General features: G+C 40.6%; 1 protein-coding gene across 8 annotated transcripts; it reads left to right on the forward strand.

Moving 5' to 3' along the window:
- The first annotated feature begins 1,442 nt into the window (after positions 1-1,442).
- On the forward strand, positions 1,443-13,534 carry LOC117238455. 8 transcript variants are annotated; one of them, XM_033503349.1, is made up of 13 exons: positions 1,443-1,595; positions 2,766-2,877; positions 2,937-3,425; positions 3,632-4,033; positions 4,138-4,556; positions 4,696-4,991; positions 5,281-5,346; positions 7,471-7,678; positions 7,823-8,074; positions 8,796-8,998; positions 9,257-9,348; positions 10,220-10,412; positions 10,822-13,534. In XM_033503349.1, exons 4-13 carry the CDS (start codon positions 3,962-3,964, stop codon positions 11,145-11,147), a joined length of 2,127 nt encoding a protein of 708 aa, XP_033359240.1. In that variant the 5' UTR covers positions 1,443-1,595; positions 2,766-2,877; positions 2,937-3,425; positions 3,632-3,961; the 3' UTR covers positions 11,148-13,534. The 8 variants fall into 8 exon arrangements, with proteins under 8 accessions (XP_033359240.1, XP_033359238.1, XP_033359237.1 ...); XM_033503347.1 differs by having other exon boundaries at positions 2,958-3,425; XM_033503351.1 differs by having other exon boundaries at positions 1,449-1,603.
- Positions 13,535-15,411: the final 1,877 nt, after the last annotated feature.

Consider the following 15,411-nt stretch of genomic DNA (forward strand, 5'->3'; position numbering starts at 1 on the left):
TATGAGAAAAAAAGAAAATCACAAAATGCAGGTATTTAAAAAAGTTTGTCAAAGATCGAACGTTTTCTTCGTAGCTGTAGGAATATTTTCAATGTCGTCGATAATGTACGGCGATAGAAACGAAGAAAGATTTTCCTCTCTGTATTGGATCGTTACTCTTGGTTCACTTTCTACTTTGATTTTTTCTATTTGTTTTTACATGCGAAAAGTAACGCACGAATAAAATGTACGCGAATATACGCGGAAGCCTTGGATCGATAGATGCGGTTGGTGTTTTGACAAAGCGGTCGATCAACTCGCGTGCGCTTCGGGTAAACTTGAGGGCGTGTGTGTAAATCGCGTTAAATCGTTCAGCTACAAAGACCACGCGAGTATCATCGATTTGCAGATTGCTAACGCGTACGTTTTCCTTCCCTCTCTTCCTCTCTCTAATTCTTTTCTTTTTTGTTGCTATCTCACGAAAAGAAGCATATTTCGTTTAGTGTTGTCGACTGTTGTTCTTTTCCAATACTTGCAAGCACGTATCCCGTGCGAAAGAAATACGAAAGATGCAAAGTGGAAAAGTAGAACGGTGGAAGATAAAATGTGGGGCAAAGGTGACTGAGGTGAACGGCACTAGCTCGTAACACGCAGAAAATGGTCGCGCATCTGCGCAGATGTACAGATTTATGAGGTTCAATAATTTGTCAGGAATATGGCAATACTTTGTTCGATAGAAGTTGCTCGATATAGCGTGCATATCTCATTAAGGTTACGAGATCGGATTGACATTAATGAATAGAACCTTTAAATTTACCTTGCTCTCTTTCCGATACTTTCATTCATAGAATTTTCATGTACGATATAGTTAAAACGAAATGATTCAATCGTTTACTATTATTCGTTCGTTTTATTATTTCCTCCGCTTTCTTCAGAAATGAGCTGCGTAAGTATGTTCGATCGATTCATCGAAAAGGCTTTCTAGTCGACTCGAACCGACGATCTTTTCTCATCTCTGGTCTCCCATCGCGTAACGATATTAATATCGATATTTGTAAAAGCTGTACATCCTTTGATCTCCCTGTTTCAAGAGTGATTTGTTCCACGCGTTTGCTTGAAATGGGACGATCGTCGTTGTGTTGGACCTGTTGGGTTAATATCTTTAAAAGTATAGATTTTTGGCCATCTGGAAATATAGATTCTTTCGATTGATTTGAATTGGTGCATTTAATATTGTTACTAGAGGAAAATATGAAGCAAAAATATAAACTGTACAGACAAGAATAGAGGTGAAATAAAGAATGAGAGAATGTAAAATGCAAATTGTTGAAAAGGTCGAATGAAAATGCACAACAAATGCGATTAAAGAAAAAAGGGATAGATTAATACATGTTGCAATGGTAGGAAAAGATAGTATAGGAAGGGAAGAAGAGAAAGAAAAGAGCGAGTGGGGAGTTGGTGCAGATCGGGTGCGACGGTGCTGCTAGTTTAGCAGTTTTCACCCTCTGGAGTAAAAGCGCAAGCGCTAATGTCCTTTCCCGAAGCTCGGTACTACACGCCAGTAATCCGTGGAATGCCAAGGTAGAAGGAGCTATTTTTTCGAAGAGACGCAGCAGGTATTACTGTAAACTTTTCTTGCTATTTTTGATTAGGCGAATTATAGACATATATATGTAATAAATAGACAACGTTATTATCGTATTTTGCTCGATCCATTAGCTGCAGGTTACCTCCTGCACACTCGATCCGCATCTCTTGCTTTCTTTGCACATTTTCTTTTGCACGCAGTATGTTGTTGTTGATCGTTTTCACGGTTAATTATTGGCCTGTTTGCTGTTGAAATTTTGTCCCAGTTACTATATCACTGGCTCCCTTTCCTCGTTCATACACGTACAATCGTGTATTGGTTGTGGCAAATGAGAAGTTGGTTTTCAATCCAATGTGTCTGGATTTTAGTTAAATTTCGTCAAGATCCAAATTTCATAGATCTACGATGTGCGTAAGTTTGCATCCCGTATCGAGAGATACAATTCTGCGTGATCACATAAAACAGAGTGAACTATTCCAGTGATCGAACGAACAAACGGACAAATTAAAGATAGGGATGCAAACGAACTCTGGATCGTGAATAAACTGTTCTATCGTTGTCCAGAAATTGCGAATATATGTATAGAGCATAGAATGCAAGAACGATGGCGTTATAATAGGTATGCATATCTCGCTGGAAATCTAACAATTAAATTGCAACCGACGATACATATTTCCTCTCTCGGTTGTCTCAAATCATCGATAATCGTTGACCCATGTAATTTTCTTGGTCTTTATCGCTGACAAACACTCTCAGACCCTCCCTCTCCCTCTCCCCCCCCTCTCTCTCTCTCTCTCTCTCTCTCTCATTGTCTCCCTTCCCTTCCTTGATTATAAAATGAGTAAGAGTCAACGATCATTCTAGCAGCTCGATATCGATTTGGTCAATGATCGATAAAACAACAAACAGATTTAGTTTCGTTATCGATCCGAAAACATTATCTATCTGGTTGGATATGTAGACCTAAGCTAGCTAGGTTGTGAAAGAGAAGTAAAGCCGTTGAATCAGATGACAATTGGCGTCCAATCGAAAAGGATGTTTTCATTCACAAAACGATTCGTTTCGCGCCATTTCTACGTGCACTTTTCTCATACGCTCGATGAATTTGACATCGCGTTGATCGATCACGTGGCAGGATTTTCAAATACCGATGCTATTACGAGCGGGATTCGAATGATCATATCGTTTCGCGTTACAGAGACGCAGCTCCGAATAGCTTAAGAATCGATGGTCGATCGAAGAAAGGAGATTGCCGTTGAAAGCAAGAACAGAGACGAAGATCGAACAGGATGAAGACGTGGCGCGTCCAAGTATCGACTTCGTATGGACCAACCAGTTACATGGAACGATCGAAGCAAAACTCGCTTAGATCGGTTTAATGTTTTTGCAGATAATACAAATGTCGATTTCCGTATCGCATTCTTTTGAGGATCTGGGCTAGGAGAGAAAGCGAAATAAGATTTTGTGTCATAACGGTCATAAACGTATTGTGATCCGTTTGACTTTCCTCCTCACCGATACTCGACTCGGTTTGTTGGATGAATAGAATAGAAGAGAGAAGTAGGGAATAAAGGAAAAGGAAGCGCCGGGAAATAAGTATCGAAATAAGGCGAACGGGCGGAAAGACGGACGTATAATAGGACAGAAGAAGTGATTAAGAGAAAGTACTGAAGGAGTGAAGAAGAAAACCGTTGGCGGAGAGGTGAGAAAAGTGGGCGGCATTACCAAGATCAAATAAAAGAGCCTCGTGACGGAGGGGCTTCGTACGGCCCTGGCGCGACTGCGGCACTGCACCCCCACAGGGGGTTCTCTGCCAAATACACCGAATCCGCCTTCCACCCCGGAACATAGAAATCACGTGAGTATTGAAAATTGGCAAAATAACGTAAAGAAAGAGAAAAAGAAAATGTGATTGATGTGTTTGATACGATAGGAGGATAGGAGTGTATGGATGGAATGAACGTGCGCGCGCGCGTGTGTGAGGAAGAGAGAGTGGAGACGGAAAAGAAAGAGAAACTGTGAGAGCGATCATCAGTTGGCGTGGTGAATGTTTGATGAAAACAGGGATGTCTGGTGGATGGTCGCGGGTCGAACCGTAAAAACGGTGGCAGCTCAAGGGGTAGCGATGGGACCGATTCGGCAACAGCCGAGTCACAGCAGCAGTCGCAGTCGCAGTCGCAGTCGCAGCCGCAGTCGCAGTCACAATCACAATCACAGTCGCAGTCGCAGTCGCAAACATCGCGTGTTTCTAATGCCAGCGCACATCGTCACAATGGAACGGATAATTCGCGCGAAACCGATTTGTTGTCTCACGCTGCCTCCGCGTTACGAAGACTGCACTTTAAATCCGCAGGCGGAAGTCGCAGTTGTCGCACCGTTCCAAAAGTGGTCGTTATGGGTTCGAGCACCGCTTCCGAGACAACAATCAACACTAGCACCGACAGCGCCAACACGATGCTCACCATGGTAAGGTTATCGAGGGTGTACGGGTTAACCGTGTTAACGCGTATGCGAATGTGCGCGTGAAAGAGGATGAGAAGTTCGAGCGAAAAATGAGTATTTAATCGTAGGTGACGACAACGGACGGAGAGCAACCGGACGACAGTTTCGATTTGATGGATATTCCATCGGAGATGTCACCACCGGCTACTACATCGTTGACCGGTGGTCAGTCACCGGAGCCGATTCTATCGGCTGTAGCTGTAATCTCCTCACCGCTGCCAGTCCACGCTTCGACCTCTTGTCCGATCGAATATTCGACCCCGGACGAGAAGGGACTTAAAACTGGCGCGACTTTGAGATCAGAACTTCCAATCGATTGTTTGGATATTCGAACATCTAGTGTTTCGAATCTTCTCGATGAGACGGAGATTCCTTCGGTCGATGCAACGCCTATTATCATCCACGGTACCGTCAACGAGGTCGGTAAGGTTTCCGTCTCCGGAAGAACCCCGCCTCTTCCAGATCTCCGAGCGACCGATTTTTTCAGGTTTCTATACCATTTTTATCCATTCTCGTTTTCCTCGTACCAATTACGTCACTCGACTTTATTCTTATTTTGCTTGTCCTTCCACACATATACACACGCGCTCGCACACACACACACACACACACACACACATATACAGCACACCAGTAAGGGGTTCGATGGATGCTGGTCAACCAGACCCGGATGGTCTAAATCCGTTGCTAACCTTGCTTGTTGGAAGATCCCGTGGCGAAGATGGGAATCGAGAGAATCGAATAGTAAACAACATCGGTGAGAAGAAATACGGGGAGGGAAAACCGAATGTGAATGTTACGACGAACCCTCTGGACATATCGTTGATAGGAACTTGCACCGATCAAAGTAACAACGATCAGTCGTCCGATGGTCCTGGTAGAACAACCAGTGCCACGAGCAAACCTCGAGGAAAACCCGCCGGTAAGTCGAAATGATGAATTCGACGTTAATATTTAATTAGTATTTAACCGTTTCCCATATTTCTAATTAATCTCGTGTTTCGTTGATGTATTTAACGATAAATAGGTGGATAATTTATGCCGATTCGTTTATGTCGATCGTTGTAAAATGCGGAAAACATAAGAAACTGCTCGCGAGCAAACAAGTAGAAATAGAAAATAATCGAAAGACGAAAGAGCGAACGAAACATCTAGAGACAGGTTTTAAAGCTGTTCTCGTTAAGAATATCAATTGTGTTGTTTTCTTTCAGAATCGCATCCCCTCGTTTCAACCATTCATTCATGGGTCAGGCTCTTTTTCCCGTTTTGCGCAATAGGTATAAAGTTGATTATGACCGAGTTGTGCTTCGAGACTCTTTATTTTCGAAACTGAGAAATCACCGAACCGACTTTACGCATATACCATGTGTAAACTCGTTAAAAAACCGAGTACATAATTGATTTGTTCAAGTCGAAGTCGAGAGCGGCTTGAGCAGGACGATCATGGCACGATAGTCGCCGATCGTCAACGGTTGGTGGTGCCTCGGGTTCGCGCTGATCTTGTCCACCAAACGAATTTCACGGTTCCTTCGATTCCGCCTCTTTTCCTATACCGTTATAGGATCCAAATATGAGCAGTACTAGTATTCTCATGTTTTGATTTAATTATATTTTATTCGCCACATCTCCTTGACATTTCGATTCTATGTTTGCTTCCTAACTCTCATTTTCTGTTTTTCTCTCTTTTTGCTCCTTCTTCGTCTCCTCCTTTCCCCCCTCCTCTCTCCTCGATCAAAAATGATTGAAACGAGCATACATGTATGTATAATGTACATATTTCGTTCGTGTTCGACAAAAGTATTTGCGTGTATCCGACATTTCGTTTAGTAACGGTTGGTATTGCTTGGTCGCGGCACGCTTTTCACGACTAGATTTCATAAAGGAACAACTTAATTTCACGAGAATCAACGTTGATCGACGATAATTGATGTAAAAAGCGGAACGGAGTACTACGATGGCGAACGTTCGAGGGAATGTTTCGAGGAGAGAAGAATCGTCGCTCATTAACATCACACACAGTTTCATTGCATTGCTCTGTATTTTTCGAAGCTTGAAAAGATGTAGTATGCTACGATATCCAAAAGCGCATGTATTGTCGACTTTGCCGGTTAGCTACTATAACTATAAATAGGTAATAACGCCTCGATCGCCATACTGCAAGTGTCGTCGAATTGCCGCCCTGTATCGCGAAAATCTCCATTCGCATTTTCTTTTTAGTGCTCGATCTCTTTTCTTTTTACCTCTGCCGAAATATTGTCTTCCTTCCGTTATCGTACTCTCCACTTTGATCTCGCGTTACTTTAACGTCGTCATTTCTTTCTTTTCTTTTCTGTTCACGTTTTCTCTCGTTTTCGTGAATCGATATCTTCAACGCGCGCGCGCGCGCGCGCGTGTGTGTGTGTGTGTGTAGTATTTCCGCCTATCAATCTGTCTATTCGTTCCTCCGTCTGTCTGTCTCTGTGTAGCAGTCAATTCATAACGTCGGTGTCTAAAGATACAACGAGTTTCCGAAATATCGACGACGAAACGAAGAGAAAAATGAACGCAGACAAAGAGAAAAGAAATCGAGGAACAAATATTGTATATATGCGCAGAATACGGCAGCATAGTCGTCGATGATTGGAAAGACATTCCTTGGTGTAGTTTTAAAAATCATGTTACTATGTGTATGTGTAGATACACGCGATATTCAATGTTCCATCGCGAATTGTGGGCGACAATTCTGCTTGAAAGACGCACGCGTATGTGTTTCACGCGTAAGCTTAACACCTTGAAAAAAGACTCTCCCGGCATCGCACGTTTCTTGGTCGCGAATAATCTGTTTACGCGAAACCACCGTAAAGATGTAGCGGTGAAAATCGAAGTAGACGAGAAAGTACTTAGATCCGATATCGAGGACCGACGAACGGAAACGGAAACAGAAAGAAAGGAAAGTAAAACAGGTGACGATGGTGATGGTGAAAATGAAGGTGAAAGTGAAAGAGGAGATGGAGGTGGAAGAAGAATATATATAGAGGAGAAGGAGGAGGAGGAGATGGAAGAAAAGGCAGGAAGCGTGGAACGTTGAAAAAGGGCAAGATGAATTCCGTGTTCGTTCGTACGATCGGCTCCTCTCGGCCGGTGAATCGCGTATGAAAATGCAAAAACGAGAAAAGGGAAAGACGAGGACGAAGATGGGGGGCGCGGACAGAGTTGGGATGGGAATATGTATACAGCGTTGTGAATCAACTGCGAAAAGGCGATAAGAAAGAAAGGAAAGACAGGTGATGCAAAATGAAATGTAACAGACGAGGAAATGCTCGATATTCGGTGCTCGGAGATCTTTTTATAAGTACCAATGTAAACTGCAGTCAGGATCGAGGAACGAGGATAACGGATGTTTACTTTCTAATGCCGAAAAGGAGGCAACGCGAGTGGAAATAAGAGATCGACGCAAGCGGCAACAATCGTGGTGCAACAACCGTCGCTGTCATTGGATGGATCAGCCGGAGCTGCAACAATATTGCTGCACCCAGAGTTGGACGTTAGACGTCGAGAGGAAAATATGAGACAATTGTTGGATGTGGCCAATACCTTGACCTTGCAAGAAATACACGACTTTGAGATGAGGTTCGCTTATTATTCTTATTGGACGCTGTTACACGCGTGCATTATCATTTTACTCTATTATTCGTTAGACGTAAAACACAACAATGGTTAGGTATTTTCGACAAGTATGAAACAACCGATCTTTCTCTTCGTGGAATGTTTCAGGTACGGTAGTCCGCACCACAGTCGGTCTCAGTCGGTTAAGACTCCCGGAAGTCGTTCATCGGGCAGACCAAACTATCTGTGTCTTCCACAGCAGAGATCAAGAGTCGCGAGCATGCCAAATACCGGCGTTGAAGAAGAGTATTATAGACTTCGACATTTCAGTATAACTGGTAAAGGAGTTGTAAATCGAGGAGACTCGTTGAAAAGTCGGAGATCTCGATCAAACAATAGCGTCGCTTCGAGTAACTCGAGGTGAGATTCCCCTATTTCCAATCCCTTTGTTTTTTCGTTTCTCGACAGGAATAAGCCGGTTATTGCATTAAGCAACAAACTCAAGCGAAATGAGAAAAAATGAGAAAACGAGTGAACGGACCGACGACAATCGGAAGACAGAAGGAGAAGCAGTAGTAGTAGTAATAGTAGTAGTAGAAGTAGTAGTAGTTGTTGTTGCTGTTGTTGTTGTTGTTGTAGGAGGAGGGGAGAAACAAGAAGGAGAAGAAGAAGGTGAAAAAGGAAGAGGAGAAGAAGAAGAAGAAGCAAAAGAAGAGGGCGAAGAGAAAGTGAAAAACGACGACTTTATAGTATAAAGTTCCACACGGCGATTCTACTCTAAATCGAACGCGTGAGTTTACGTGTAGCATTGAGCGTTTGAGCGACGTAGACGCACGTGTTGGACCTTAGAGTAGAATTTCAATGCTGCGCGCAAAGTGTATCACACAAAGACAAACACTTGCATCGCTTCCGATTGTCATCGATTTTTCTAAAATAGACTATTCCGAGCAAAAACGAAGTTGTCGTTAAACAAATACCGGACAGATGACATAATCGATATAAATTACAAGTTACGAATTTCTTTCTTTCCCTATATCACGTGTATGTAAATATCGATTATATACTTGTTTTTTCTCTGTTTTTTTCGCCCTTTTATCGGTTTCTACCATGGCGTGACTACCAACGTGATTTGGCGATGCAGCACGGAACATTTAACAGCTTCGTATCCTGGATCGGCAAGAAATTCTGCAGCGGGATCGTTGGCGAGTTCCCGCGAAAGCAGCGCGTCTCAGGGACCAACGCCGTATCGCGTTCTAATGCTGGGAGCTCCAGCCGTAGGAAAAAGTTCGCTGGTTTCTCAGTTTATGACGTCGGAATATCTTCATGCGTACGATACATCGATTGGTAAGTACTAAATATTAATTAATATTATTATATATTATATATAATATTATATTATAATATATATTAATTATCAGTATTACTTTTACACTGTCCGGTTTGCCTCGAAGCTATTGCACGATATCAAGCCCGATTTGTTTCTTCTTTTTCTTCCTACCTTTTTTCCGTTCCTCTCTTTCCAATCTATCGTCTCTGACTTTTTGTTCCTTCTGCCCTCACGATGCCGTGATAAAACACTATGCTCCCGTCGTTTCTTTACAGACGATGAATCGGGAGAGAAAACCGTCAGCGTTCTTCTAGCTGGAGAAGAATCCGAACTGACTTTTATCGATCACTCTAGCACTGAGATGACGGTACGTTGCGAATTATACGTGTATGCATGCCCATTGTATTGCTGTGTTAACGTACGTAATCGAAAGTGAGGAAAATTTTTTATAGAATTTACCCACGTTTGCTTATTATTAGATGAATTATCGGTTTACCAAGCGTGAACGATATGTCGCCACCGAGCTATGAAATGTACGACATACGCAGATCGGGAATCAGAATCTGAATCGAGAATCTCGAGAATAGATGGAATGGATTAATAAAGGGAGAGAGAAAAGGAAAGAATGTGCGAGCAAACGGGAACGTGAGAAGGAATAGGGTGCGCGGTCGAACGCGCACATGTGGTTAGCAGTAAGCATGTTAGTGTAAAACTCGGTGTGCCATCCTGAAGAGCGATTGACGATCATCGAGCCGTAACTATCGGTCAACCGTAAAACGGTCCAGCGATCGATCGAACCGTCTAACCGCGATATCTTATATATATATAATATATATAATATATATATATAATATATATATGATTCATATATATATTCATATATATATATATATATATATAAGATTCAACAATATATATTTGTGTATATATATATGTACACATATGGCGAGTTGAAAATCATAATGGTGTACGTAAGTCGGTTATTTTTCATAAAACGTTATTTGCGTCCATTACCGTGAAAGATTCGGTAAAAAATCTTATTAATGTTATGATAACGTAAGATCGGTCGAAACGAAAGAGTGGGGAATAATACTTTGAAAAATTGACAAAGCAGCGAAAGTACTGGAGTTAAGAACATATTCGACTTAGCGATACCACAAATCGGTTCGACTCGCCGACCGATACTATTTGATACGACATATTCGTTCTTGTCGACAACGAGTGATTTCTTTTTGCAGCCGGAAACCTGCATCACTACGTACGAACCACATGCTTATTGCGTCGTCTATTCAACGACCGATCGGGCTTCGGTACGCGTGGCGGAAGAAGTTTTGCAAACACTTTGGCGCAGCGACTACGTGTCGGCTCGAGCGGTGATCCTTGTTGGAAACAAAGTCGACCTCGTTCGCAGTCGATTAGTCTCGACCGAAGGTAAGAAGGCGTGTAACTTACCCGACCGTTTCGCGATAGGTCCTTTCATTGTTTCGTATCATTTAGCTAGCTCGTTGATACCTAAGCTATCATTAGATCCCTCCGAAAATTCAAGTATGGGAGATCACTGGAAGATATACAGTATACAATACATACATACAGCATCGATTATCGTTGCCGAACACACAGACGCGGAATCGCCATACCAATATACCTCCATTCCTCCCTTGATTTTTCTTTCTATTCTATTCTATTCTATCCTATTCTATTCTATCCTATCCTATCCTATCCTATTCTATTCTATTCTATTCTATTCTATTCTATTCTATCCATTTTATATATTCTATTCTATTCTATTTTATTCTATTTTCATCTTTTTGATGGATACAATTCTATTTCTATGTTGTAGAGGGGAAATCTATGGCTACATCTTACGACTGTAAATTTATCGAAACATCGGTCGGAATCAATCATAATGTCGACGAACTTCTCGTTGGCTTGCTTACGCAAATTCGACTGAAGCTCGAGAACCCTGAAAGAACAAGGGACCTATTTCGGAAGAGATCGCGAAAGAATCGTAGCAAATCACCTTTAGGATCTTGTTCTGAAAATAATTCACCGAAAAAATATCGCGGTAGTCGTACAAGTACCAGTTTAAAGGTACGAAATTTATTAGGTAAGGTATGGGCAAGAGATAGCAAGTCCAAGAGTTGTGAAAATTTACATGTTCTTTAATCGTTTGGACGAAGAAATGCGACACGACATTCTATTCCTACTCGATCAGAACGTCACTAAAGTTGCTTTCAATCTGCAATTTCTTCGTTTTTTACCTTGGTTTCTTCTCTTCTCATTTCTCTATCGTTCTCTTCTTCCTGGTAGTTGTTTTTATCCCTTTTGCCTTCATTCATTACTTTTCGATCTTTATTTCATTTTTCTACATAACTTCTCGAGCTTCGATTGCTTTGGATTTCGCATCGCGGGGACCAGCATTCATCAGACCACTAGTCAATTCTCTCGTTGTTTCCTATTTTACTCTAATCGTATTGGTGTTGTAAGTTTTAATGGAATCGGTTTATTGAATAAAATACGGTCCATCTAAATACATACACGATCGAATAGCTTGAAAAGCGTTTATAAAGACGTTTTTGCGAAACTTTAACTACGTTTCGACAGTGGAGTGCGTGTCAAGGAGTCACGAATAGATCGAAACCTCGAGTATAAAATAATTCGAACGAGTTTTCTCGGTTTTTCTCTAATTCCTCTCTGAAACCAACTGTTTCAATCTCGAAATTATAAAAAGCCGAAAGCATTGTGTGTCACTTACATATTTCGAGCTCTTTATTTTAGCTTGTTCACCTCTTCTCTCTCAAACTCTTCCTCTTACATCAGTCCTTTTTTGTTGTGGTGCAATCAGTTTTATCGATCTCTTTACTCTTCGCATGTTTGATATACATATGTATATATTACTCCCGTTCTACGATCCAAACGCGAAAAAGTGAACCAATGTTCTTATGTTTTTCAAGCTCGCACGATCGATGCACAGCCATAATCACATTAGGATTATTTTCTTCAAATTTCACTACATACCAGGAGTAAAAACACCATTTACATTATATATCTCTACATTAATATTAAATCGACAATATACATATATATGTATGTAAGCAGTTACTTCGTCTTTCGCAATTCCACAACTTTCCTACATTGGGTTTCGTCGTTACGTTAGTTGTCACGCAAATGTTGATTGAATGGTTGATTGGTTGAACGCAATCGTGAACAAACAGTACAAAAGTTTGTCGCCTTACTTCGTTCGTCACTTAAATGATACAGAGAATAAGATAGAGAAGGAGCGAGGGAAAAAATAAGAGCCGGAAGAAAAATGATAAAACTAAAAAATGGAAAAATAAAAGGTACACGTGCCGATTTTTTATCTCGCAAACCAACGTTGAATTATGTTTCTTATTAATCTGTTACGATATATTATGAAAATTTATAGAATAACAAACGCGTTTTTTCTTGTTTGTTAATCGCGAAGCGAAAAAATTGTAACGAATCGAGTTGTATCGCTCGAGCAAACAGATTAGTTTGCGTTTAAGTACATACGAAGAGAAAGAGGGATTTACTTAATAGAAAAGAGACAGGGAAACATAAAAAGGGGAAAAAAGACAAAATCACACATTTAGAGTACGATAAGTGCATAAATACAAGTTCACATGTGAGATTTTGTTCGTTTACGAGATTTTGCAGATATGACGGATTTTTGGAAGACTGTCCGGTAAATTGTATTACTCTTTAAGTATACAACCAATTTTACCTTAGTCTGTATTGTTACCTTATAATAACCTCCCGTCCATCGACTAGAAAGAAATTTCTACGAGCCATGGCAATCGTTTAAATCGCCATTACTGCATGGAATCGTAACGAACGTATCGGACATTTCGAGTACACGAATGACCATAAATTAGTCGTTAAGAACCGCGCTACTTGTTTCCGCGAAAAGTTTCCATTACTTTTCGTGCCGAAACGAACTGTAATTGTACCGTGCTGTACCGCGCCGTACCATGCCGTGCATCGTACCAAATTTTAACTTTTAACCTTTCAAAGCGCATGTGCGAGACTGATTTTCATTCGATTTCGAATATCGAACGATACCGCTGACGAACGGGCGTTTCGTTTCCTTGAGAAAATTGTTTGCGAAATAAACTACATGTTCCGATAAGAACAAACGTCGTCGATGCGCGCATGCTCTTTTACTTGTACTTTTTTCTCTTTTTCGAGAAAAGATCGTCCTCTGCTCTTCGCTAGGCCGTATTAACGACGAGAGCAGCGACGTTAAACGACAAGGACATGCAAAAGGAAATTGAGAATGAGAGGGCAAACTGTAATCGAAAGGACCAATTTGATAAGAAATAAGATGTGCAAAGAAAAATAAAAAGAAAATATTATGACTTTCATGAGTAGACTACGATGGGATGAGAATGGGGATGATGGGGAGCGTGCGAGCGAGAGAGAGAGAGAGAGAAAGAGAGAGAGAGCGAGCGAGAGAGAGAGAGAAGGGGTAGAAAATGAGGGATTTAGAGAGGGAAGAGTACGATGTTCGCTGATGATTATCCGTCCATCAATGTACACCTTGAAAAAGATATCCTTCGCAAACGACCATGCCGATTTTAATCAAGAGCTGATCGATGTTGACGAGCTTTGTTTGAAGGACCCACACGAACACCGTCTCTTGGAATGTGAGGTGGTGAATCGGTCGCACTGCCCTCTCGATGTGGAGAAAATCTCGAGAAAGACGCAAGCGGACAAATGATATATGTACAATGTACATATAATACGTCTCGATTTTGACGGACACAACACGTGTCGCTTGTTGAATATGTACGTATGTATGTATGTATGTATGTATGTATGTATGCATGCATGCATGCATGTATGTATGTATGTATGTATGTATGTATGTATGTATGTATGTATGTATGTATGTATGTATGTATGTATGTATGTATGTATGCATGCATGATGTGTGTTTGTTGTGCGTGTGTGCGCGCGCACGAGCGCGTGTTGTGTGTATGCATTTATGTATTTATGTATGCACGTATGTGTGTTTGTTGTGCGTGTGTGCGCGCGCACGAGCGCGTGTTGTGTGCATACATTTATGTATATTTATGTATGCACGTATGTATGTATGTACGTATGTATATATGTATCTGTGTATGTATGTACGTATGCATATATGTATGTGTATATGTATGAATATACATATGTACGTATGTACATATTTATGTGCGTATGTATGTATATACGTATGTGCGCATTTATGTATGTATGTATGTACGTATGTATATACGAATGTAATATGTATGTATATGCGATCGAATGCACCGACGAATACCCACATTTTGCGGACCAGAGCCTACCGATTAGGCAATTTCTTCGATCGATGTTATATTATATCCTTGTACCTGTATGCGTAGTAAAGCCGCGCTGATTTTATTGTCTTTTCTTGTTATTAGCGTATCAAACAACGTTGTTAGTATATTGACCGTTGCTATCGAGAATACGATTTTCTAGTGTATGGAAGATCGGGATACAACGAGAAATAGATTCAGATCGAATTTGCGATTCGACGCTAATCTTTACGCTACATGATGTCATGCCGGTGATAGCGATGACAATGACTATGACAACAGAGACGCTGACGACGATCGTTTCGATAATATATTACAAACATTTTTATTTCTATTTATATTTCTATGTCTGTACGTACGTCCAATATATCTGAAATAAGTTATCGTTTCATCCTTGTGTATGTATTTTAAAATCATAGAAATTGATTGTTCAGCGAATTATTATGCTGATGCGTTGATAATAATTCTCGTTTTTTCTTCATACATATGCATGTATATATAGGAACTACAAAATCTCTTGAAAGAAAATACTTCCTGAAGCATCGTGTGATCGCCAATTTAAGCACCCGATAAAAACCAAAGCCATTGTTTTCCAAAATTCCATTTCATCGTATACTAGTGATGAAATATTAATAATGTCCGAGAAAAAAATGCGACACGTAGATAATACGGAATGCATGTAAATCGATAAAATAAAGATATAGCATTTTCTCATTCATCTAATTCGTTTACTACGAGTTGCACATGTTTCTTTTCATAAAAATTTATCTTTTCGTATATTTTTCATGCGCATCCACTAGCATCGCGTGAATACACGTTGGAGTATATACGCATGTATTTCATTTTATACAATGTTACATATAAGCCTCCTTACATAAATTCACAATGAAATTTCATTTCTTAAAAGGAAACTGTTTTTAAGTTGTTTGCTTTTTTATACATGTAATGTACATATAAGCACGACATAATGGGAAGACGAAAAAAAGAGGAAGAAAAGGAAAGGAATCGGAATTTAAAAGACTGTTACATTTTATTCTATCTCTTCTTATACGAAAGAACTAGTTCTTAGAACTAATTTCAATGCATACGTA

Source organism: Bombus vosnesenskii, unplaced genomic scaffold (assembly GCF_011952255.1).
Source record: "Bombus vosnesenskii isolate JDL3184/JDL3185 unplaced genomic scaffold, Bvos_JDL3184-5_v1.1 scf7180000013512, whole genome shotgun sequence".
Taxonomy (NCBI): domain Eukaryota; kingdom Metazoa; phylum Arthropoda; class Insecta; order Hymenoptera; family Apidae; genus Bombus; species Bombus vosnesenskii.

Excerpts from the sequence above, each read along its gene's own strand:
- LOC117238455 (XM_033503346.1), top strand. The coding sequence starts at position 3,962 with ATGGGTTCGAGCACCGCTTCCGAGACAACAATCAACACTAGCACCGAC. Across the intron at positions 4,034-4,137 it reads CCAACACGATGCTCACCATG|GTGACGACAACGGACGGAGA; the intron begins GTAAGGTTATCG and ends ATTTAATCGTAG. Across the intron at positions 8,999-9,256 it reads TGCGTACGATACATCGATTG|ACGATGAATCGGGAGAGAAA; the intron begins GTAAGTACTAAA and ends GTTTCTTTACAG.